Source organism: Zingiber officinale, chromosome 4B (genome assembly GCF_018446385.1).
Source record: "Zingiber officinale cultivar Zhangliang chromosome 4B, Zo_v1.1, whole genome shotgun sequence".
Taxonomy (NCBI): Eukaryota; Viridiplantae; Streptophyta; class Magnoliopsida; order Zingiberales; family Zingiberaceae; genus Zingiber; species Zingiber officinale.
The window spans coordinates 701,355-725,596 of record NC_055993.1 but is presented as its reverse complement, the minus strand read 5'-3'; the positions used below and the strand labels follow the sequence as shown (position 1 = coordinate 725,596).

The following is a 24,242-nucleotide window of genomic DNA, read 5'->3' as shown; positions in this document are numbered from 1 at the left end:
ATTAATTATTAATAATAATTATTTATTATACGATTGAAATTAAGCTGTCCATCATCCCAAAATAATTTTTAAATTTCAAGTTCTAACTCTCCATCCTAAATTCAGAGAACCCATTTGAATCTAATTCAATTTAAAAAAAAAACAAAGAGTCCAACCGAATTTGATCCCAACCTAAAAATTCTCAATCTTAATTCTATATTTTTTTTTTATATCCATTCGGATCAAATGACTCAGTGGGATTCATTTATCGCACACACGACACATCACAATCAAAAACTTGCAAGTGCGCAGCTAATTATTTCCTGCTTATCATCAATCATTATTGCTTGATTTAGCAAACTTTCCCGTGTAAATTTCGTCTGCTGACCACAAAAAATCCATAGAACCCAACCCATCGCATCAAAATTCGTAGATCCCCAGTCAGATTCTTTTACAGATTTCACCCGTAAATAGAAAAGAATACTATATATAAAAAGGCCGTTCTGATGAATTTTGCCGAATATAATAAAACGCGTAGGAGAGGATAGGAGATCGAAGAGATAACAAGCCTGTCTGATCTGATACAGCAGCTGCCCAGGAAAAGAGAGAGGACATGGTCGAAGCACTGCTCACTGTCTTTGTTACTGGAATCACTGGTTTGGCCTTGTGGTACTCCTACTTCATCCTCTGGATCCGGCCACAAAGGTTGAGGGACAAGCTGAGGAGCCAGGGAATCCATGGCCCTCCCCCTTCCTTCCTCCATGGAAACATACCGGAGATGAGGAGCATCCTCCATGAACACAAGCTGAAGCAAGCTCAAGCAGAGGGCAGTGTCAGCCTTACTGCCGACTACTCCTCCTCCCTCTTTCCTTACCTTTCCTACTGGAAAAAGAAATATGGTATGATTTGGATTCCTTGTTAGGGTTCTAATTCTTACTGATAGGGTACTCACGTTGAGAAAACCAGGTCCCATCTTTATGTTCTCAACGGGGAGCATCCAGATATTGCATGTGACCCATCCTGATCTTGTTAAGGAGATAGGCCTCTGCAAGTCCATGGATTTGGGGAAGCCTTCCTACTTACAGAAGGACCGTGGAGCTCTTCTTGGTAAAGGCATCTTGACGTCCAATGGAGCTCTCTGGTCTCATCAGAGGAAGGTTATTGCGCCAGAGTTGTTCATGGACAAGGTCAAGGTAAAATTTTGTTCATTGTGGTTCTGTAATTTTTGCAGCTATTCTTGAACATAGCACATGTTTGATATTATGCATCAGAAGATAATTTTACTTGAATTTGGCATCTTGTTCTAGAGTTTTATTTGGTTTGTGCATATGAATTCTATGTGTGGGTATACATGCAGGGCATGGTTGGCTTAATGGTAGAAGCAGCTCTTCTGTTGTCGAATTCGTGGGGAACACTTCTTGAACACTCAGGAGATGCCACTGAAATAGTAGTTGATGAGGAACTGAGAAGGTTTTCAGCTGATGTGGTCTCGAGAGCTTGTTTTGGAAGCAGTTTTGCCGATGGCAAGGAAATATTTTCTCGGCTTCGCAAGCTTCAGATGGTAATGTCCAAGTCAAGCATGCTGATTGGAATCCCAGGATTAAGGTGTTCATATGCCCATTTAGCTTCAATCCTGTTTGTTCTTCCTCCCAATGTTTGCTAAATTGCTAAGCTTTTTGTCTTCTAACTCAAAGCATTGTCAACAGGTACCTGCCACTGAAAAGAAATCGCGAAGAATGGAAGTTGAATCGAGAGATAAGGGCACTGATCTCGAATATAGTTAAGGAACGCATGGAGCATTCCTCGGAATCGCCTGCAAAAGATCTATTACAGTCTATCATTGAGGGTGGTTCCGCTATCATGAATTCCGATCTTGGTTCTGCAGAAACCTTCATTGTTGACAATTGCAAGAACTTGTACTTTGCTGGTCATGAGACCGTATCAGTGACTGCTACATGGTGCTTGATGTTGCTCGCTTCGCATCCTCAGTGGCAAGACTCTGTCCGCGACGAGGTGTTGGAGGTTTGTCAAGGAAGAAAGATCGATTTCGACATGATTCGCAAGTTGAAAGTGGTATGTGAAACGCCATCAAATTCATTCAATTTCTTCAATGATCATCTGCAACATGGATTTACAGCTTACCGAATTGTTCTTACAGTGATTCCTTTTGCAGCTTACAATGGTGATCCAAGAGACACTGCGGCTATTTCCTCCATCTGCATCTGTGGTGAGGGAGACACTTCAGAGTGTTAAACTTGGAGACATTCAGCTGCCAAAAGGCATCACTACCTCGACCACAATATCGATGCTGCATCACGATCACGACAATTGGGGAGCTGATGCGGATGAGTTCAACCCCAGTAGATTCTCCCGCGGCATTGCTAGTGCTTGCAGATTGCCTCACACCTACCTACCATTTGGTATAGGAATGAGAACATGTTTAGGGCAGAACTTTGCCATGGTAGAGCTCAAAGTACTGCTCTCCTCACTTCTTCCTCGGTTCACCTTCTCTTTGTCACCAAGTTACCGGCATTCACCTGCGTTTCGACTAACTATAGAGCCCGAGTTCGGAGTCCCACTCATCGTGAAGCAGCTACGATAGTGTGTCACAAGGTAATACAACAAATAATGTGAACTTTGGGTGGCTTGTGGAATCCTCTTATGTTCCTATCTTGATACCTCAAATAATAGATTCACAACAGAATCCTCTAATGTTTCCATTATCAATAAAATAACAATCCAATTTATTGTTGATACTTTAAAAGAATTAACCATAGATTCAATCATACATTTTTTTTTCATGCTAGATTGGTTTCAAGATTAAAAAAACATACATTGTGACCTTTGTTAAAGATAAAAACTCATGATGAATCACAAAATTACAAAATCATGATGGATTTAGGGACAAAATATTGAAAACATTGCAACTAAGTACTGAAACTTCCATTTCATAGGCTAATGATAATTCAGTACAAAGTAGTAAAAATACATATAAACCATCCAAACACCATTATCAAATTAGCGTGCCATCAAACACGTCATTCATGGCCCATTCAATTTCATTTTATTTCAAATATGCTCTCGCTCAAAATAAGCAGGGTGTTTAACAACAAAAATTGTGATGTTGCTCGTGAAGATGAGCAACTTGAGTAACCAATAGAAAATTGTTGAAAATTCTCGCTTGTAAAGAAGCGTTTAGTTGTCAGCTACTTCAATGAGGGTTGTCTCGTAGTCGCTTGGTGCTACGAAACCATGCAAATTCATGACGGTGGCGGCAACATTTGCAAGGCCACCATCAGGCACATCCTTGCGGAATCTTACGCCAGGTGCAAGTCCACGGCCGCCGATGGCAATGGGAACCTGCAAAATTTTCACGTATCAATAAGGGATGTATTCACCTTGTCTTTACGTGTACACATTGTTATGTAGGAGCTGATTTTATAACGCTACTATAACATGTTCAATAAGATTTTCCAATACTTTAAAATTTAAATTGATCTATTCAATGAATATTTATTTGCTTGTTAATTTTGTTTGTACATTAATAAAAAAAATGCATTCACTTCTTTAAAGAGTTATGTTAACTTGTTTAATATTAAAACATTAAATGTTATCTTGTCCTTAAGAATCTTATTATATGCTAACATGTAGTAGCAATGGTACTAACTCAGTAGTAACTCTTCCTTTCTCTCATCCCCCTTCCCCTCTCTTACTCTCTCTCTGTATATGTGGGTGTGCAGGCACATGCAAATCAGCAATGATTGCACTAACGGAGGAGCCCAACATTTGTGCATTCACTTGGAGAAGTGCAAAGTTCATCAGAAAAAACAACCTTTTCCGCAACACTATCACCAATTTTTAGTTAATTCCATCCCCTTTCAGCCTTTCTATTGAAGTACACTACTATTTTCATCCTATTACATCAAGCATCCAACCTCATTTTAGTGCCTATTTCTATGGAAATGTCAAATGAATCATTGACATTCACAATCCAACACAGCCAATCCATATTGGAATTGGCCTAGATTGCAAACCATGTAATAATATATTGATATGATTTGTTGTGATATAAAATTTTCCCTAAAATATTTTTTTTATCATATTTCAAAGGATTCAATACTCTGACATAACAATATTGATTGGCATATAATCTGGGACAACACTTAACTAGTTTCCAAGTTAATTTAACAAAAAGAGGTTTACTGACTCGTTAGTGTAGTACAAAGCTATAGTAAAATATTAAACTCTGATAAACAATTAACATAATTTCAAGAGTACTTACAGGTTGAAGAGTATGAGAAGTGAGAATCTGAATATTCCCAGATTTGTCAAGTAATGGCTGGCCTGATTTGTTTCTCTTTACCATGTCTTCAGCATTCCCATGATCTGCAGTGATAACGTAAATGCCACCAACTTCTTCAATGGCATCTAAAATGATCTGCAAAGAGATGCACAATGTCATTTGATGCCTAATCAGTCATTCCAATCACAGAAGGAAGAACCACAAAGGCAAGCACCAACACAAAATTTTACTGTCTAATATGAAACTACCAGTGTATTTGCTGCAGCATCTGAAGTTAGATATACAATACAAATAAAGTTGTAAAGAAAATATGTTATTCAAACAGATTTTCAAAAATGATTTGTAGAAAGAGGCATAGTATCTCATTTCAAGTCACAATCAATTATGTCAATCACTGACTGCAACAACATGGTATTTTACCTTCTAACTTAAGACTATCCTGTATATTTGCCTCAGCATCTAAAGTTAACCATACAACAAAATTGATTAAGCAATAAGTTATTCAAACAGACAATTATATAGGTGTTAGCTATAATAAAATAAATCTCAGAAGCTACAAAGAATATAGAGTACAATTTTAATGCACAACTTGGATAAATCCATCCTTCAAAGAATTGAGTAATCTTAAGACAAAAGGAATTTTTTTTATTAACTAACAGACTGAATAAAGAGACCATGGAACTTAAAAGCAGGCAAACATTGTGTAGAGGAATACCAACAACGAAAGTTGGTCTAATATCAAATGCTATAATAGAGACATAGAAGAACATCAATCAAATTACCTTAACAGCTTCATCAGCAGCCTTGCAAGCTACAATAGTTGCCTCTATGTCCCCGGTGTGACCAACCATGTCTCCATTTGGCAAGTTAACACGAACCTGCAAGAACATAGAAACTGTTCAAGAGAGTAAGCAGAGACTCCTTGTTTTTCTCCTAAGAACATATTGCTTTACCTGGTCAAACTTGTGACTGAGAATAGCATCCCTCGCTTTCTCAGCAATTTCCAATGCCTTCATTTTGGGTTGAACATTGAATGTTATTCCAGAGTCACTAGGAATTTCAACATATTCTTCCTTGGATGGATCGAAGTAGCCTGATCGATTTCCATTCCAGAAGAATGTGACATGACCAAATTTGACGGTCTCACTGTTGAACAGATACAAACAGGTTTCCTAAATACACTAGTAATAGATGCAAAACAGATAGTGTAAATAATTACTTGAGCATAGTTGGAAAAGATCAAATAGTACAACTGGAATTGGGCTACGAACCTCGAATTCTCTAGGCCGGGCAATTCTAGTTATTAATAAGCTGGCACCAGCTACATTAACATATACAAGGTGAAATTAATAAAACACGACCAATGGCAAACCATCCAGGAGAGTTAAGCTAATCTAATTGCAGTTAATAGTCAAGTTAGTAGCCTGTGTTATAGGAAGGAGGAAGAGGAAGAGCTGTGAAAAAAAGGTGTTTAAGCTTTGTTTTTGCTAATGTTTGAATTTATTTATTCTATGTGCCTTATAAGCTAGGTTTCTGTCCCCTGGATTCTTATTTACTTTTTATCCAATTTTTGTTCTATTACTTCCTATCATTTTACTTCATCTGCCTAAAAATATTGTCTACATAAACTCCAAAAACACTACTATAACATCTGATACCTATAATAACAAAAGGAGGAATTCTTTCTTCTTGAATAGGAAAGATAAATGTTAAACTTGAAGCATCTAGACAAACCACAATAAAGCAGAGAATTACATTGTGCTGCCAAAAATCATTAATGAAAAAAGACTGTAGAAATTAGAAATTGAAGAATTAAAAAATTCTTTTCTAAAAAAATGATTTGAAACAGGAATAAAAAAAAAGGAAGTAGAAAGAAATATTAGACTTTTTTGGTCTCATAATCTAGCTTGGTGCCATTTTGTTCTTCTTGAACCATTCGAGCTAATGTTTAGTTATAAAGTACCACCTCCTTGTTTAATGCTGTAAGAAATATGAATAGCAATTGTTAGGATTCAACTTGTTAGTTCTAAAATAGGTAAATTTTCAGGTTCAAGTAGCTTAATCAACTCGTACACAATTACATTTTCCTTGCACAATGTCTATGAAGATAGTATGTTCCAAACCATAGTTAACATCTAAAAAGTGCTAGAAAGTAATTTAATTCTAAGGATATAGCTTCCGGACAAAATTTTTTATTTTAGTAACTGTAGTCTGCCAACCCCACCTAGTGGGATAAGGCTTGGTTGTTATGTAGTAACTTCTGTAGTCTAACATTTGGATCGAGATTATTGCTATACTAGTCAACTACCAAGAAAGAATTTGGTCATCAAGAACACTGTAGTTCATAGGTAACTTGAAGACCAAGCAGTCTTACAATAAACAATCATGGTATCTGTAACACACTTACTTAGGTAGATTCCACAGATAATAAAGAAACATAATAAAAAAAAAAGCATTCAATATGATTAGTGAAAATGATTTCTCAGGTTTTCTAGTAACCTACCCTTCTAGTAAATACAATCAGATTTCTTGATGATTATTAAAGCTTATTGACTACTGTTAAGCATATGCAAATTTGAGATGCTATAGCTCAATACCTGCAAGCAAAAGTATGGATACCATTGTGCACCAAATATTCACCAGATGTCCTCTCTATCTCTGGAGGAGAAACTAGGTAGTGGTTTGGGAGTTTCAATTCACCATCATACTGAAGCATTCCAGCGTATCGAATCTTTGGGACGCGAACACGATCAAATTTTTCAAAGTCTTCATATTCTAATGATTTAGCAATCATGACCATACGATCTGCTCGAAAATTGATTGTTACAACAGCATCACCATCAACTATCGGACCAACTGCCTTTCCACTCTCGTCAACAATAACAAATGGCGGCAGATATTGATCATTAGCTTTGGTTTCCTCCCTTAGTGTTTTCACAGCTTCAATGGCGTTTCTGAATTTGTAAGGTGCTTCACCAAGAACCTGTGCATCCCAACCACGTTTAACAACGCCCCAGTCATTCTGCAAAAATACACAAGTAAATAGAAAGCGATCAGGAAGATGATCGAATCATCCTATAAAAAATGTTAAAATAAGCTGAAGAAAACAAACACAAGTATCTGTAAAGGAAAGATGACTCCTGATTTCCATTCAACTCAAATGAAACCCAAGTAAAGTGAAAGAAAGTTAAACCCAAAAGAAACCAGAGTCAAATGTGCATTTGATATCTAACCATTTATTTAAAATAGGCATTGCAGATTTTTAATGTGAAATGAAAAAAAAAAAAATTGAGATTGTTCTGAATCAACCTTCAACATACTGATTTCTTACTTTCCAAAACATAAAAATATTCACATACCTCGTACCGATCCATGGTAACATACATACGACCGCCACCAGATGCAATTTGCGCATCAATACCTTTCTCTCGTAGATTAGCAAGGTCCTTCTCCAATGTTTCTACAAACCCAACACTTGAACCATCCAAAACATCACGTCCATCAGTGAGGATATGAACACGTATTCTCTTTGCCCCATTCTCACTAGACCCTTTCAGAAGCAACTGCAAGGATTACACAGTCACTCGGAGAACTTGGTCACATGTAGAAGCAATCAGCTTGTAACAGAATGGCTTTTTCATACCTGCAATTGATCAAGCCGAGAATGTACACCCCCATCGCTCAGTAACCCAATTAGATGTAAGGTACCTTTATCAAAGCATTCTTTGATATAGTTAAACCCTTCCCCTTCATATAATTTCCCAGAAGCAAGAGCAAAATCCACCAACTTAGCACTGGATTTGAAAGAGAATTCAGATCAAAATTTACAAAGCCTGCCAGAAAATCCAGCAGTGTTCTAGTATCCAATTGTCAGTGTAAAGGATAAACTTATAACTATATCCAGCAGTTTCAATCACACTTTACAAGGAAAATCAAATAAAAGTGCAGCCGGTGGATAATTTGTTAAGGGACAAAAAAGTCATAAAAATAAGTATATGGATTTAGCTTATACCCTTGAGCAAAAATTCTTCCAGCTCCAAGTGCGTTGTGTCCTACTTCACTGTTACCCATGTCATCCTCAGATGGAAGCCCCACAGCAGTTCCATGAGCCCTTACCAGCCTCCATTTCTCTGGAGCACCCTTTATAAAAGAAACAAAGAGGGATAGGAACCTAGTTGTCAATGGCATTCAACTAGTGCCATCCTCAAAGGAAACCCAAAAAAAACGAATTTTTTTGCATATCAAATAGGAAACTAGGTATAATAAAAATATGCAACTGAAATATGATTCCTTTCCATGTTCCCACAATTATAAGCTTGTTCTTATATTTTACACCAAAAACATTTGAGAATCACCAGATTATCATAATTTATGCATTTCTTATAGGCTATATATAGAAAGGCCACGATAAAATTCGTAATTGAATCATAGTAATGTTCTACGCAAAGAAGTCACTTTTCATCTGATCTAGAAATGGTAAAATATCCATTACACAGAGAAGCATGGATTTTTCTTCTCCTATGGAAAACATACCGTCTTAAGCGAGTCCATAGTCGGAGTTTGGGCGACATGAATACAATTGTACTGATCCGGATTCGCCTCACCCCAACCATCCAAAACAACGACGGCTACAGTCTTTCCTTTAGGAAGCTTGGGGTGATCCTCCAATTTCCAAGAGAAATCGGAACTTCCCATGTCGTCAAACGCTTCTGATTTGCAAAATCTGTAGAAGATAAAAAAACACTCTTCTCCATAAAAATCCCAAACGAAGAAAAATAGACTAATACTTGATTAAATCCCCCTTCTCATTAAGAAAAAACCACAGATAGAGTAGAAAAGGCTGATCGATTAGCAGAAAAACCCGATACAACCTAATCGATCAGATCTGTAGGAAACCGAATAATAACTTCAAACAAATACAGAGATTCAGCAAAAGAACCAGAAAGAAATCACTGAAGAATGCACAGACAAATCCATATCAAAAATATATGAACAATAAGAGATACAAACAAGAACCTTGTGCGAGATGAACTCTTCCTCGCGGAGGGAGCCGGCGGCGGAGTATAAAAAGAGAACCTTTGTGTTGAATTTATAAAGATAGCATTCCCCCAGGGTCTATTCACACTCCTATTTTATAGAATTACACTGTTATATTCCTCCATCGCCCACGGAATTTGGGGAAGGAGCAGTGAGAGGAGAGGAGGTGTGGATAAAGAAATAATATGGGTCATAATAGAAAACTGATGAATTAGTAAAGAGTTTAATATTTAACTTATTAATAGCTTATTTATGTGTTAATTAAATAGCAATATTAAGGACAGTCAAATAAATAAATTTGAATAATTTATTAAATTAAATAAATAATATTAAATAGAGATTGATTTATGGGAAATTTCCAGATTATAATTTAAATTTTACATGCAGTCCATTACTAATGAATTTTGTTTTCACTCTCTAATTAAACATAATTTATCTAATTATCTTTCATATTTTTTAATATAACAAATCCAAAAATGAATATAATTTCTCTCAAATTTATCACATTAAATTAAAATTTAGTATATTTTCTATCAAATTAAGTACTACTTTTTTTCCATCTCAATTGGATAAAAATATACTAGATTATCTTTAAATAGTACTTAATTGGATGAAAAATACACTAGATTATCTTTAAATAGAACTAAATTTAGGAAGAATTATATTAAGCGGGAAAAAATCATACTCACAAAAAATCCAAAAAATGAGTATAATTTATCTTAAATTCGGTATTTTAAACTAAAATTGAATATATTTTCTATCAAATTTAGCATGATTTTGTTCCTACTTAATATAATTTCTCCTAAATTCAGTATCATTTAAAAAAGGAATCTAGTATATTTTCTATCAAATTGAGCAAGACTCTTTTTTTTCACCAAAATTAGATGAAAAATATAATAGATTATTTTTAAATAGTATTCAATTGGATAGAAAATGTACTAGATTCTCTTTAAATGATGCTGAATTTATGAGTAATTATATTAAGCGGGAAAAAAAATCATGCTCAATTTGATAGCAAATATATTCGGTTATAGTTTAAAGTATTAAATTTAAGAGTAATTATACTCATTTTTGAACTTTTTGTACCTAAAAATATCAGTGGTAATTAGGTAACGATATTTGCACGAAGAAATTGAAGCAAACAAAACTTTGTATGTAAGGAGTGGAAATAAAGTTGGTTGGAGATGGAGACTGCATGTAAAGTTAAAGTTGTATTTAGGAATTTTTCTCCAATTTACCTAATTGCCCTCATATTTTTTAGGTATAAAAAGTCTTAAAATGAGTATAATTTCTCTTAAATCTAGCATATTAAAATAAACTCCAGTATATTTTCTATCAAATTAAGCACGATTCTTTTTCCACCTCAATTGGATAAAAAATATACTAGATTTTCTTTAAATAGTGTTCAACTGGATATAAAATATACTAGATTTTTTTAAAATGGTGTTAAATTTAGGAAGAATTATATTAAGCGTAAAAAAATCGTGCTCATAAAAAAGTCTAAAAATGAATATAATTCCTCTTAAATTCAACATTTTAAACTAAATCAAATATATTTTCTATCAAATTGAGTATGGTTTTTTTCCACTTAATATAATTCATTATGAATTTAGCATCATTTAAAAAAAATCTAGTCTATTTTTTTATCAAATTGAGTACGACTCTTTTTCCACCTCAATTGGATGAAAAATATACTAGATTTTTTTAAAATAATGTTCAATTAGATAAAAAATATACTAGATTCTCTTTAAATTGTGCTAAATTTATGAGTAATTATATTAAGCAAGAAAAAAATCGTACTTAATTTGATAAAAAATATACTTGATTTTATTTTAAAGTGTTGAATTTTAAAGTAATTATACTCATTTTTGGACTTTATGAGTGATAATTAGATAATTATATTTGCATTAGATAGTTGAAGCAAACCAAACTTTAGATAAAAAATAAGTTTCTTTTAAATGAGGACGGTATATAAAGTTAAAGTTGTATTTAGGGATTTTTCTCCAATTTACCATTGATTTATTTGTGACTAATGTTTATGAATTAATTAATAAATTTCCTACCGAGAAATGTACTCGGAAAAAAAAAATCTTCTTCCCCTTAGTTAATTTAATTTAACAGTCAGTTATAAACTGACCTATAATTTACCTCTCTTTATCTCATCTTAGTAATACGGTGAATAACGTGGAGCCCCTAAAGTCGAGTCGAAATTAAGAAAGTCGGTTGATGTGGTGGTCAAAGTCAAGTAGGGGGTCAACACTCGAGGCTAGTACGGTCATCTATCTTGACCGAGTGATTTAGCTGATCGAATCTACGCTGTTGGTCCGATCGAATTCTGAGTCCCTCAGGACCGATGAAATCTTGAGTTACATTAGTTCGTTTTAGAGCTGAGTCAGGTGTTTAAGGCGAGTGGTCTAGCCGATCGGATCATAGGTCCAATCGGACATGCTAGGCATGTTGCTCGACTGAACCAGACTCTTTGGTCAAATGAATAGGCCGAGAGGAGGCCAAATCCTTGAGAGTGACATCATTCTTTAATCCGACCCGACCACTGTTGGTTGCTACTCGGAAAACCTAGAGGTTCCACTGTACAAAAATTTTGTACAAAGGTCTGAACCTTTTCCTAGCTACCATGTGTTCTTTTAAATTAAATTTTGGATCGCCTGCGGAACTTAACACGTTTGATCCAAAACTTAATCTATTTGTTCTTTTAGGTTTTGACTTGGATCTCCTGCGGAACTTAACACGTTTGATCCAAATCACATAAGTTATTTAATTCCATTAAATATTAATTTCCAAAATTGGTTCCCAGTACTGACGTGGCGAGGCACATGGCCTTCTTGGATATGGGAGCAACCACCACCGACTAGACAAAACCTTTTAAGGAAAGCTAATATTTAATTTCCTAAAATAACTTTAGGTCAACCGAAAAGAGCAATCAAATCACAAGGGAAAGAAAAACAAAAGAACACTATATCGAAACAAATTCGAAACTCTAGAATCGTATGCCTCTTGTATTTAGTATTATTTCCAAAAATAACTAGTATGATGCGGAAACAAAAATTACTAGTTATACCTTTTAGAAATACCTCTTGATCTTCTACCGTATTCCTCTTCTAACCTCGGACGTTGTGTGGGCAACGATCTTCCGAGATGAGAATCCACCAAAGCACCATCTTCTCCTTTCTTCAAGTTTCGGCCAAGCACAAAGCTTCCAAAAGATGAAGATATTTTTCCACCAACCAAGCTCCAAGGGATGCAAGAAACAAGACTTCTTTCTCTCCTTTTCTCCAAGCTAGATCCGGCCACTTCTATGCCTCCAAGAGATGATGAAGTCTTGGCCACAAGAAGGAGAAGAGAGAAGGAGAAGGGGAACCTCTAGGGGCCGGCCACACCAAGGAAGAAAAGAGAGGAAGAAAAAGAATAGAGTTGTTCCATATGAAGGTACCTCTACCCCCTCTTTTATAATCCTTGGTCTTGGCAAATAAGGAAATTTAAATAAAAACTTCCTTAATTCTTTTGCCATGAAAAGGAAAATTTATTTAATTAAAAATTTTTCTCTTCTCAATTTACAATGGCCGGCCATTATACAAATCTCCAAGCAAATACAATTTTAAACACAAATTAAAACTTCCTTATTAGCTTCCGGAAATTTATAAAAATTTTCCAATAATTTTTATCCCTTCATGATTAATTTATAAAAAGAAAAATTATAAATTAAAATATCTCTTTTAAACATGTGGATGATTTACAAATAAAAATTTTTTTATTAAAACTAAAACTTCCTTTTAAAACATCTCTCCACAAAAAGAAATATTTTAATTAAAATTCTTTTCATCTTAATTCCATGTGATCACGTTGGCAATTGGCAAGCTTCTAACGTTGACTTCATTGCCAAGCAAAAACGTGACTTAATTGCCAAACCAAAACATGAGTTGCTTAAAAAAAACTTCTCACGTTTTAAGCAAACGATATGTCACAGCAAGTAAATATGAACTTGCTGTTCACGTTGATCACAACAACATGAAGCATTCTTGGATAGTAATGTCAACAACATGGACTATAAGATGAGCTTAGATGGATACACTACTTTATATATAGAGAGGTTACGATAGGGACCAAGAGGAGGAATTGGTTTTGGTCTCCCGATGAAATTAAGCATCCCGTGTTCGTCCCGAACACACAACTTAATTTCATCAATAATAATTCATTCCACTAAAGAACTATTATTGAACTACCGCATCAATCCCAAATTACATTTTGGGCTCCTTCTTATTATGAGTGTGTTAGTCTCCCTATGTTTAAGATATCGAATGTCCACTAATTAAGTGAGTTACTGACAACTCATTTAATTAATATCTTAGTCCAAGAGTAGTACCACTCAACCTTATTATCATGCCGGACTAAGTCCACCTGCAGGGTTTAACATGACAATCCTTATGAGCTCCTCTTGAGGACATTATCAACCTAGTATCTCTAGGACACAGTTTCCTTATATAATCAACAACACACACTATAAGTGATACCATTTCCCAACTTATCGGGCTTATTGATTTATCGAACTAAATCTCACCCATTGATAAATTAAAGAAATAAATATCAAATATATGTGCTTGTTATTATATTAGGATTAAGAGCACACACTTCCATAATAACCGAGGTCTTTGTTTCTTTATAAAGTCAGTATAAAAGAAACGACCTCAAATGGTCCTACTCAATACACTCTGAGTGTACTAGTGTAATTATATAGTCAAAATAAACTAATACCTAATTACACTACGACCTTCCAATGGTTTGTTCCTTTCCATCATGGTCGTGAGCTACTGTTTATAATTTTATGAGGTACTGATAACATGATCTTCTGTGTGTGACACCACACACCATGTCATCTACAATATAAATTAATTGAACAACTACATTTATCATAAATGTAGACATTTGACCAATGTGATTCTTATTTCTAGATAAATATTTATACCAAAAGCTAGGCTTTTAGTATACACTCCAACAACCACATCTACAAACGAGATCCGATCGGGCTATAAAGGGGACTCAGTCGGCTTGCCAACAAAACATATCGAGGGTTCATTAACCCAATGACCTAATATTCTCTTTTAGCATTTTGTGTAACTGTTGTCATAGAAACAAAGGATTATTCCCTGTGCATCCTTTATGAGGAAGTTTCTACTCTACAAATCATAGTGATTGTGGGTCCATTTTCTAAAAGGTGGCAGAACGTCAGAAGGATCAGTCCTTTTTTGGTAATGTATTGAGACTTGTGTAGAAAATAAAAATAACACTATATAAGGGGGTCTCTATCTACAGGCACATGTACGTAAAAAATATACTAAGCAACCTAAGACACTTCGATTTCTACTGTTCATTATGTTTCTTTTCACTTTCGGTCATCTGTTTGATTAGAGTGTCGAAGTATCTATGCTGGGGACTCCTCCTTGGCCTCGTTACTAATGTTTTTTTCCTCTACTCTCTTTTTTGGCACGCAAGATCGCTCGACGCGCCTTCTAATTTCAGCTCATAGTCTTCTCACGGTCAATACAAAATTACTTGCTTACTGTACCATCTTTCTTGATTTCAAACAGGAGGACTCGGGATCGACTTTGAGGCCGTGAGAAATATATGAAATTAACATAATTACCTATTTTACGATAACGAATTCATTAAAAACTTTTATGAATATGAATATGAATATGAAAAATAAATAAATACCCTACCGGTTTGCATAATAAATTCACCTACTGGCTTGCATAAGCGCGGTATCCACATGATTTTTCAATACAAATTGAGTGTTTACTTTGTTATTTTGCTGGCGTAGTTATGCATGCCTGTGACAAACAAAAATGGCCTGCTCAGATAAAATAATGAACATTAAATTATTGTTATCAAATAACCGGCAATTTATCAAATCACGCACTTAAATATCTTAATTGACCAAAAGGCGTATGTTACTTTAGTTTTTACCAAAGAGCGTATTTTTTCAAGTGCACTTCCCTTTTTATCCTTCTGACAAATTAAACCTTTTTTTGTCGTTTTCCTTTTCTCTCTCTTCTCTTTCCTATTACCTCTTTCATCAACGAAATGTAAGATTTAGTTATTTTTTTGATAACATTTTAATACATTTAGAGAAGCTAAAATAAACAATGGATAGCATAGTTAAACTCCTTGCAACATCAGGAATCCACAGGAATTGAATCAGGCTCCAAATCAGCAAATCAGCAAAAAGGCTCCAAATCAGCAAAAAGGCTCCAAATCAGGCCCAACGTGGGCCTGATATGATTCCATATCAGGCCCAACGTGGGCCTGATATGATTCTATATCAGGCCTAACGTGGAGCCTTTTTGCTGATTTTTTCTTCTCCTATTTTAACACCTTATAAAAGTCAAAATAAATAATGGATAGCATAGTTAAACTCCTTGCAACATCAGGAATCCACAGGAACTGAAATGGGTGTAATCTGAGGTCTCTAGGTCCATTAGTGGGTTTCAGTCAAAATCCACCGATGGACCTAGAGAGCTCCGATTGCACCCATTTCAGTTTCTATGGATTCCTGGTGTTGCAAGGAGTTCAAATATGCTATCCATTGTTTATTTTGACTTTTAAAAGATGTTAAAATAGCAGAAGAAAAAATCAGCAAAAAGGCTCCACGTTAGGCCTGATATGGTTCCATATCAGGCCCACCCTGATATGATCCATATCAGGCCCAACGTGGGCCTGACATGGAACCATATCAGGCCCAATGTGGACCTGATATGATTTTTCCTTGAGCTTCATACAATGTAGAGAAATTAATTTGATGATAAAAAACCAAGAGTTCTGTTAGTCCTATGATTTAATTATCTTTTTCTTAAGCATATTGTGCAAAATTGATTCTCTGTTCCTCTGAACATTGTTTTATCAGTATATTGCAATATCTGCTAATACCTTTGCCTTAATACTGCATCATATCTTCTGTATTCTCAACATTACCCTCATGATTCACATTACAGATCATCCTTGGCTGCAGAATGCCAATAAGGCACCCAATGTAAATCTTGGTGAAACTGTTCGAGCAAGACTCCAGCAATTTTCAATGATGAATAAATTTAAAAAGAAAGCTCTTAGGGTGAGAATATTTTCTTTCATGATTTCTTTCTGTGTGAATGCTTGACATTTGTCCAGCTGATTATTCCAAGACACACCTAGTATTATTATGTTCATTCTAAAACTGTGTTAATGCAGGTGATAGCTGAACACTTGTCTGTGGAGGAGATTGCCGACATAAAGGAAATGTTTGAGAATATGGATATCAACAAAAAAGGGCAGATAAATTTTGATGAGTTAAAGTATGGTTTGCGCAAGCTCGGACACCAGGTTGCTGATTCAGATGTCAAAGCATTATTGGAAGCAGTAAGTTATTGCTGAAGATGCAATCTTTTTTTTTTAAAGTAAAAAAAATTGACTGTGGGTTATGACAATCACACCATTTCCATTGGCATTACACAATTATGGGGTGACAAGGGAAAACAAACACAAAGAATTAGGCATAAATTCAAGCCACAACCCTACTAGATCCATCAAGAAATTCATCAAGAGTTGCTGACCAAACAAGATCCAAAGATGGACCTATCAGCAATATACTGATAAAACAATGTTCAGAGGAACAGAGAATCAATTTGCACGACATGCTTGAGAAAAAGACAATTAAATCATAGGATTAACAGAACTCTTGGTTTTCTATCATCAAATTAATTTCTATACATTGTATGAAGCTCAAGGAAAAATCATATCAGATCCGCATTGGGCCTGATATGGTTCCATATCAGGCCCACATTGGGCCTGATATAGAACCATATCAGGCCCAACGTGGGCTTGATATGATTTCATATCAGGCCTAACGTGGAGCCTTTTTGCTGATTTTTTCTTCTGCTATTTTAACATCTTTTAAAAGTCAAAATAAACAATGGATAGCATATTTGAACTCCTTGTAACACCAGGAATCCATAGAAACTGAAATGGGTGCAATCGGATCTCTCTAGGTCCATCAGTGGGTTTTATTCCTGGTGTTACAAGGAGTTCAAATATGCTGTCCATTGTTTATTTTGACTTTTATAAGGTGTTAAAATAGGAGAAGAAAAAATCAGCAAAAAGGCTCCACGTTAGGCCTGATTTGGATTCATTTCAGACCCACGTTAGGCCTGATATGGTTCCATATCAGGCCCAACGTGGGCCTGATATGATTTCATATCAGGCCCAACGTGGGCCTGATATGATTTCATATCAGGCCTAACGTGGGCTTGATTTGGAGCCTTTTTGATATTTTTTTCTTCTGATGTTGCAAGGAGTTTAACTATGCTATCCATTGTTTATTTTAGCTTCTCTAAATGTATTAAAATGTTATAAAAAAAATAACTAAATCTTACATTTCGTTGATGAAAGAGGTAATAGGAAAGAGAAGAGAGAGAAAAGGAAAACGACAAAAAAAAGATTTAATTTGTCAGAAGGATAAAAAGGGAAGTACACTTGAAAAAATACGTCCTTTGGTAAAAACTAAAGTAACATATGTTTTTTGGTCAATTAAGATATTTAAGTGCATGATTTGATAAATTACCGAAATAACTAAATACGATCTCCAACCAAATAATATTAATAATAGTAAAAAAAAAAAATCCTGATACGTGTAACAAAAATTGGAAACGAAGTGAACCAACCAATTCATCTGTGGGCTGGTTGAGCCCATATTTCGTGTTTAATTTAGGACGCCCATCAAGGTGACTAAGCCGTTAAATAAATATGATCATGAGTTTACAAATCAAATATTATTAAATTCGAATTTAATTTGATAATATTTTTAAGTTCAAAATCAATCTCGAACTTGACACGTTAACTTGATAGATTGTATTTTTTATTTTAAATCGAGACTGGGATAATTCATGAATAACTTAGCTCATTTACATTTAGATTAATATGGTGATACGTTCCTGCAGCAGAACGCTGTAAATCAACTACTAAACGTAAAGTCGACTTTAAAATGGTCACATGGGTCAAAAGATATTTTAGCTTTCTAAATGGGCGCATCCCAGAAACAGATACGAAGTTGACTTTTTGACCCTGATGATCAATTCTAACCATAGATTTTTGGTTTCCGACCAGAGCAAATCTTGGAAAGTTCTTGAGTTGTGAACTGAGAATCTTCCTGTATCCGCGTCATGCTATTGCAAGAGCCACACACTTGGAGTCGTTTCTTTGGTGTTTGCCAACTCACAAAATAAGAAAAATCATACAAAATTAAACAGCTTAAGATCGACATAATTAGAACTGTAAACAAATCGAACTAAATTTTAGGATATTCAAACTTATTTGATAGGATAATCAAGTCGAATCGAATCGAACCGAATTTAAAATGAATCAAGTTATTGAAATAAATGTTCAAGTTGGACTTAGTTTATTTTTTATGAGTTTGAGTTTATTTAAAACTTAGCTTGAGCTTAGTTCGTTTAGATATTATTAAGTTTTCAATTCAAAAAAGGTAGATCCGTTACTTTAGCGGCATCCTTAGTGTCGGCCATATAGATATGGAGGGAGGTTCATACAGGTACATAGGGCATAAGCTCATGGTGGGGTAAATCTCAGGTCGTCAGTTCCTGAGAATCGACCCCTAACCATTACGTCAGAGATGTCATACGTCCACCATCTGCGCTACGCCCAGGGGGCATCAAGCTCTCAATTCAAGCTTGGCTTAAGCTTGGTTCAAGCTTGACTTGAACTTGGTTTGAGTTTGGTTCGTTTAGATGTTATTTCTCTCAATTCAAGCTTGTTTGATTGTTAAACTTTTAATTGTTTGATTGATTATTAAGATTGATAAATTAAATTTATTTATTTTATTTTATTATTTAATTAACATATTGAAAAAAAAAATATTAATAAATATGGTTAGTGAATATTATTTAAGAACGCTAATAAACTGAACACACTTGTTTGTTTAGCTTACAAGTTGTTCAAGTTTGTTTATTTAATTAATCTTATGTATATTGAACCAACATAAATAAATTTTTACTAAGTCGAACACTAAATTTATTCATGAACACTTGATTTATTTACCGCCCTAGACATAATTATTTTAAATGTGAAAATATTTATATGTACACGCAATTTTGAAATTTTTTTTTTTCAAGCCTTTTATTAACCATGATTCGATACTAAAAGAACACAAAACCATGGACAACCAAAAAGGCTTCTCCGGATCTCAGCCGTCGATCATCACCCAAACATCTGATCGAGCACGATCACGAGGGCCATCGCGAGACACGCGTCAAAATCCGACTCGACCACTAGGCGAAACACGTCCCCGCCGAAGGCGGCGCCGCCGGCGGGCTCCTTCCGCCGGACCTCCGCAACCGCCCGCCGCCGCTCGTCGTAGACGCGGCAGCTCCGCCGCGCGTACGACCCTTTGATCTCGTACCCTCGGCCGCCCTGCAGGCGGCGGGGCTTCACGTGCGCTAGCGCCCCGCCGTGGCGGAGGCTCACCTGCCGCTCGACGGAGTAAACCGGGTCGACGGCGTCCTCGCCGTTAAATATCAGCCACGTCCCCCCAAGGCTCATCTTCTACAAATTAAGCAAATTAATCACTGAAAAATTATCCTTTAAACATATAATTTAGATCGAATAAGTAACTTCGTAAATGTACGTAAATACCCTTCGTCGGAGAGTGAGCAACGGGTTGCCGCAACTGTCCATGAGGACGAGCGCACCGACGGCGGAGCCATAGACGTCGACTCGAAAGACCAAATTGCCCTTCGAGTCGAAGACGGTGAACCCGCTGCAACCGAACAGCAACGACTTCCGCCACACAGTCAACGACACTTCGCCGCCGTCCTCCTTCCGGACGACGGAGGTCTTCGGTGGCCCGTCGGCCGAAGCGGCGGCCGTCGTGTTGGGATGGACCTTGGCCATGGAGAGTGATTATAGGAGAAGGAATCGGGGGAGGACTGAGAAGTCGGAGAGCAGCAATATATAGAGGTTAGTTGACAAAAATGCCCTTCGGAAATGGTGGTATTTACTGACACGTGTGTAAATTACGTGGCTGCAATTAATTGTACGTTTGAACGGTAAGACGTGAATCTAAATATCTTACCGATTTTTTAAAATTAGTTAATGAGTTTAGATTATTGCCGAGAGTCAAGATGCAAATCTTAATTAGAATTTAATAGTTGATTTTAATGAATTAATTAGTCATCGTGTCCAAAAACGGTGAAGACAGCTAGCTAGAAATGTGATTCGGTGGTCGATCGTATGAAGACTCCACTCTACCTTGCGAAATTAAAGATGTAGCCGGGTTAGATAAGGGGTGTCGGCGTTGACTCTTCGACGCTCAAGTCAATCACCAGAATAATAGAAAAATAGTAAAAATTGTAGCAACAAGATCAACGTGATCGTAGAATAACGCATACTTCCTCCGATGCATGAACCCCCTCTTTATATACTGGCTTTGTAGTGTATGTGCACGTTTTTCAAAGCACGTGTACGTTTCCCCATCTTTTCTATGAAAAGACAAGTCAAAAAAGTATCTTTGACATCATTCCTTATCAAGGTATATAAATCCCTGATATGATAGTGGAAGCTTTCGTCATACGATTTACTTATTGACTATGTCCTACTGCAAACGACACTAACTCCTAGAAGAATACAATCAACTAAACAAGGGATCTCACTGTTTAGTGAAGTGGGGGAACCGCTCGGTTGGGATTCCCTGTCTTGTTGCTCTGGGTTGTTTTTCTCCACGGTCGCTCGACTCAGTAGGGTGTTCCTCGTACGATCGGACAGACTGTTCAGTCAGACCAACACATATAGGGTCGTCACAGTTGCGAACATCTGTTCTCCTCTCTTTAGTTGTTTAGCTATCTGGTTGATGCATATCGCCTAGTCGGACGAGCGATATGATCGAACGAGCCTCCAGGTGGTATTATGATACTGGACCCTCCTTTCACTAAGTGGACGGGCATGCCCGATCAGACTCTTCAGGCCCGATCGGCCTGTTGCCCCCCGCTCAGTCAACTCTGATAACTTAACGATTATATGTCATTGATCATCTTAACTTTGACCTCTACATTAACTATTTTTCTCACCTTTGACTCGTCTCATGAACTCCTTTTACCACCGCATCAATTAGTTTCAAAGAAGTTTTTAGATATGAACTTGAAATCGAGTAATTAAATGAGCTTAAGAAGAAAACAACATATAATGAACGCATAAAAATAATTATGGGGCTCTGGCCGGTTTGGTTTATCATGTTAGCTGTTAAGAAGCATAATTAATGGTTAATTAATGGCATAAGCTACTTGTTTCGCTAGAACCATGCCAATCGTTTTCCATTTAAACCGATCGGACCGACCTTCTACTTGTCTCGTTCAATCCACATCACGAGTCGAGTCGAGAAAGGGTTCGACTATTTTGCTTCTATAACCTACTTATGTGTTCATAGATGTGTGGCAAAATCTCCACCTCAACATGGTCAAACCCAAACAGTGTACCAAATTAGGACAGGATTAATTATATTAATCACATACATTCACTTTGATTTTTCAAAAGTTCATGAATCACAAAGGCGTGCTTCATCGCCACTCCTTGACAAAATTATGACTACCACTCAAACTTGCACCCCATAACAATTTTTATTTTAAAAAAAGAAAGAAAGAAAAATATTGGTCTACACAAAAATCCAAAAATTAGGATGCAAATGCATCCCTTTTCCTAGACAAAATCATTACCACCACCCTAATGATTCTACCTAAAAGGTGGTTAATTAGCTCGGATTTCTAATCAATGCACCCCAAGAAAACAACATTAGGGGTAGTTTAACTTAATGTTAATTATCTCCAACTTATGGGTGCTTATTTGTGATTAGGCAGAACTCCTTGAACCCCTAGAAAGTAGGCGACATGTTTGGACATGTTAACCCCCCTTGACCACATAGATTAGCTACATAATTAGGAGCAATGAGTGCTAATTATGCCAATCCCAAAGTAGTGTAACTTATTCGAGTGGAAATATGAAATTGCTTAGTATATAATACTAGACTATTTTTAATTAAATAAGTTATACAAAGTTTTATTCTATTATGTAATTAATTAATCATTATTAGGTTATGTGACAAACTTAAAATCATAAAATCTTGAGGCATGTCCTATTTAGGGGTGTCAATTCGGGTGAGTCGGGTCGTGTTGGATCGGGTTGAGTTTTTTTTTTTTTAACCAAACTCGAACCTGACCCGAACCCGAGTTCAACCCAAAACACCTCAACCCGAACCCGAACCCGACCAACCCGATCAACCCGAACACGATCCATATAACCCGAAAATCCTATTCAAAACGACTTTTTTGGGCTAGTTTCCCTATAATTCTTCACTTTTATCTCAATACTCTATCATTATCATACAAACATGATATTAATATACATAAAAACATCTAAATTTTTAAAATAAAATTTGATTTAACAAAAAAAAAACTATAAAACCCTATATTTAAATCAACCCGGGTCAACCCGAACCCGATCCGACCCGACCCAACCCGAAACTTTTTTACTCTCCAACCCTCCAACCCTCCAACCCGAATCCGACCCGAATTCGAAAATGTCCAATCCAAACCTGATTTTTTTCGGGTCGATTCGAATTGGATCGTCAGGTCGGGTTTATTTTTGACACCCCTAGTCCTATTGTGTATATGGTTTTTGTTAAGTTTTATTATCCCTAGACATCTTGAGGGACCTCTTGTTGCCCTTTCATACTTTACAGCTTTGTTTGGTTGTTTAAAGTAATCCGATTTCCACTAAGGTCTATTTGTTTGTACGAAATTAACTTTTTTATAAAAATATATATTTTATATTTAAAAAAAAAATATATTTTCTGTTATGGTATAGATGTCTATCATGCAAGTATAGATTGACAATTTGGCCTAACTAAGGATTTTATTAATAAATCAAATTGTGGATACATCAGGAACTTTGCATGACTTCACGTTTTCTGTATCTACTTTGCCAACGTTCAGTGGATTGTCTTTGGAGATTGCGTAGTTAGGTCGCAGTGTGCATGCATGTCCTACCAAATGTTGTTAGAATTATTTTATGATTACTTCTCGAAAGAAGAAGTTAATTTATATTTTTAACGTGGAAGCAGTCAAAAATAAAATCTTATATAAATTTGAAGTGCACTGGCAGGGATTGCACAGTTCTTTAAACATAACAGATGCATTGCACCTCTACAAACAATGCATGAACAATTTGCTTCTCGTATCTGAAGCACAATGCTTTCCAATGGTTTTATCTTATCTACATACTTCGCTTGCCATTGCTCTGGTAGCTTTTATCTAATCGAGCTTTTCCATCTGTTATTGCAGAGTTTTCTTCAGAGTTCAATGTTGCTGAGCGTATGTTGAAAGTTACCAAATCCTGCACAGTTACAGAGAGGATGCCTGCTAAAAGTGTGCAGTAGAGAACAACAGAGAATTAGAAGATTATTTAATTGTGCTATTTTAGCAGGGGAAAACCCTGAACAATGTTATGTCAATAGTAGAAAAAGGAACAATAGTTCATGAGGAACAATACTGATCATTGAAGAAGCAGAAAATGTTACCTTTGAACTGCTATTGGAATCATTTTCTTTCAAATGCCAAAGAAATCAGCTAAAAGGTATATGGTTGTGATTACTAACAACAATCAAGGTAGATTGCTTCCCTACAAGTTTGAAGTGAAACAAACTTCAATCCTTCATCACATGGTGATACTTTGGATAGATTAGATGTATCGGCTTGGAGTCTGGGGTTACCCTATGCAGCTCCTACAATTCCAAAATCATCACTTTAGACTCTCTTTTAATCTCATTTTGCAAATTTAAATGTCTGATAAATATGAATTATAAAGCTCTTGTTAGACCACA

At 35.9% G+C, this 24,242-nt stretch overlaps 4 protein-coding genes across 6 annotated transcripts; 2 read left to right on the top strand and 2 right to left on the bottom strand.

Annotated features, from left to right (window-relative positions):
• Window positions 1–497: 497 nt before the first annotated feature.
• On the top strand, window positions 498–4,201 carry LOC121974323 (cytochrome P450 714C2-like). Of its 3 annotated transcripts, XM_042525325.1 has the most exons (6): window positions 498–878; window positions 946–1,172; window positions 1,337–1,584; window positions 1,674–2,052; window positions 2,153–2,592; window positions 3,720–4,201. In XM_042525325.1, exons 1-5 carry the CDS (start codon window positions 593–595, stop codon window positions 2,579–2,581), a joined length of 1,569 nt encoding a protein of 522 aa, XP_042381259.1. In that variant the 5' UTR covers window positions 498–592; the 3' UTR covers window positions 2,582–2,592; window positions 3,720–4,201. The 3 variants fall into 3 exon arrangements, with proteins under 3 accessions (XP_042381259.1, XP_042381258.1, XP_042381260.1); XM_042525324.1 differs by lacking the exon at window positions 3,720–4,201 and having other exon boundaries at window positions 2,153–2,647; XM_042525326.1 differs by lacking the exon at window positions 3,720–4,201 and having other exon boundaries at window positions 501–878; window positions 1,686–2,052; window positions 2,153–2,647.
• Window positions 2,901–9,436, bottom strand: LOC121974322 (2,3-bisphosphoglycerate-independent phosphoglycerate mutase-like). The gene is made up of 10 exons (XM_042525323.1): window positions 9,299–9,436; window positions 8,816–9,005; window positions 8,295–8,422; window positions 7,926–8,076; window positions 7,642–7,845; window positions 6,880–7,304; window positions 5,236–5,428; window positions 5,065–5,160; window positions 4,262–4,417; window positions 2,901–3,339 (listed from the first exon to the last, which is right to left on the bottom strand). The coding sequence occupies exons 2-10, from the start codon at window positions 8,975–8,977 to the stop codon at window positions 3,175–3,177; spliced, it is 1,680 nt and encodes a 559-aa protein (XP_042381257.1). The 5' UTR covers window positions 8,978–9,005; window positions 9,299–9,436; the 3' UTR covers window positions 2,901–3,174.
• A 6,856-nt stretch (window positions 9,437–16,292) lies between these two features.
• LOC121977282 (calcium-dependent protein kinase 20-like) lies at window positions 16,293–16,760 on the top strand. The gene is made up of 2 exons (XM_042529868.1): window positions 16,293–16,439; window positions 16,556–16,760. The coding sequence occupies exons 1-2, from the start codon at window positions 16,308–16,310 to the stop codon at window positions 16,736–16,738; spliced, it is 315 nt and encodes a 104-aa protein (XP_042385802.1). The 5' UTR covers window positions 16,293–16,307; the 3' UTR covers window positions 16,739–16,760.
• A 2,628-nt stretch (window positions 16,761–19,388) lies between these two features.
• Window positions 19,389–20,293, bottom strand: LOC121977281 (protein LURP-one-related 8-like). The gene is made up of 2 exons (XM_042529867.1): window positions 20,009–20,293; window positions 19,389–19,918 (listed from the first exon to the last, which is right to left on the bottom strand). Exons 1-2 carry the CDS (start codon window positions 20,264–20,266, stop codon window positions 19,574–19,576), a joined length of 603 nt encoding a protein of 200 aa, XP_042385801.1. The 5' UTR covers window positions 20,267–20,293; the 3' UTR covers window positions 19,389–19,573.
• Between the last annotated feature and the right edge of the window lie 3,949 nt (window positions 20,294–24,242).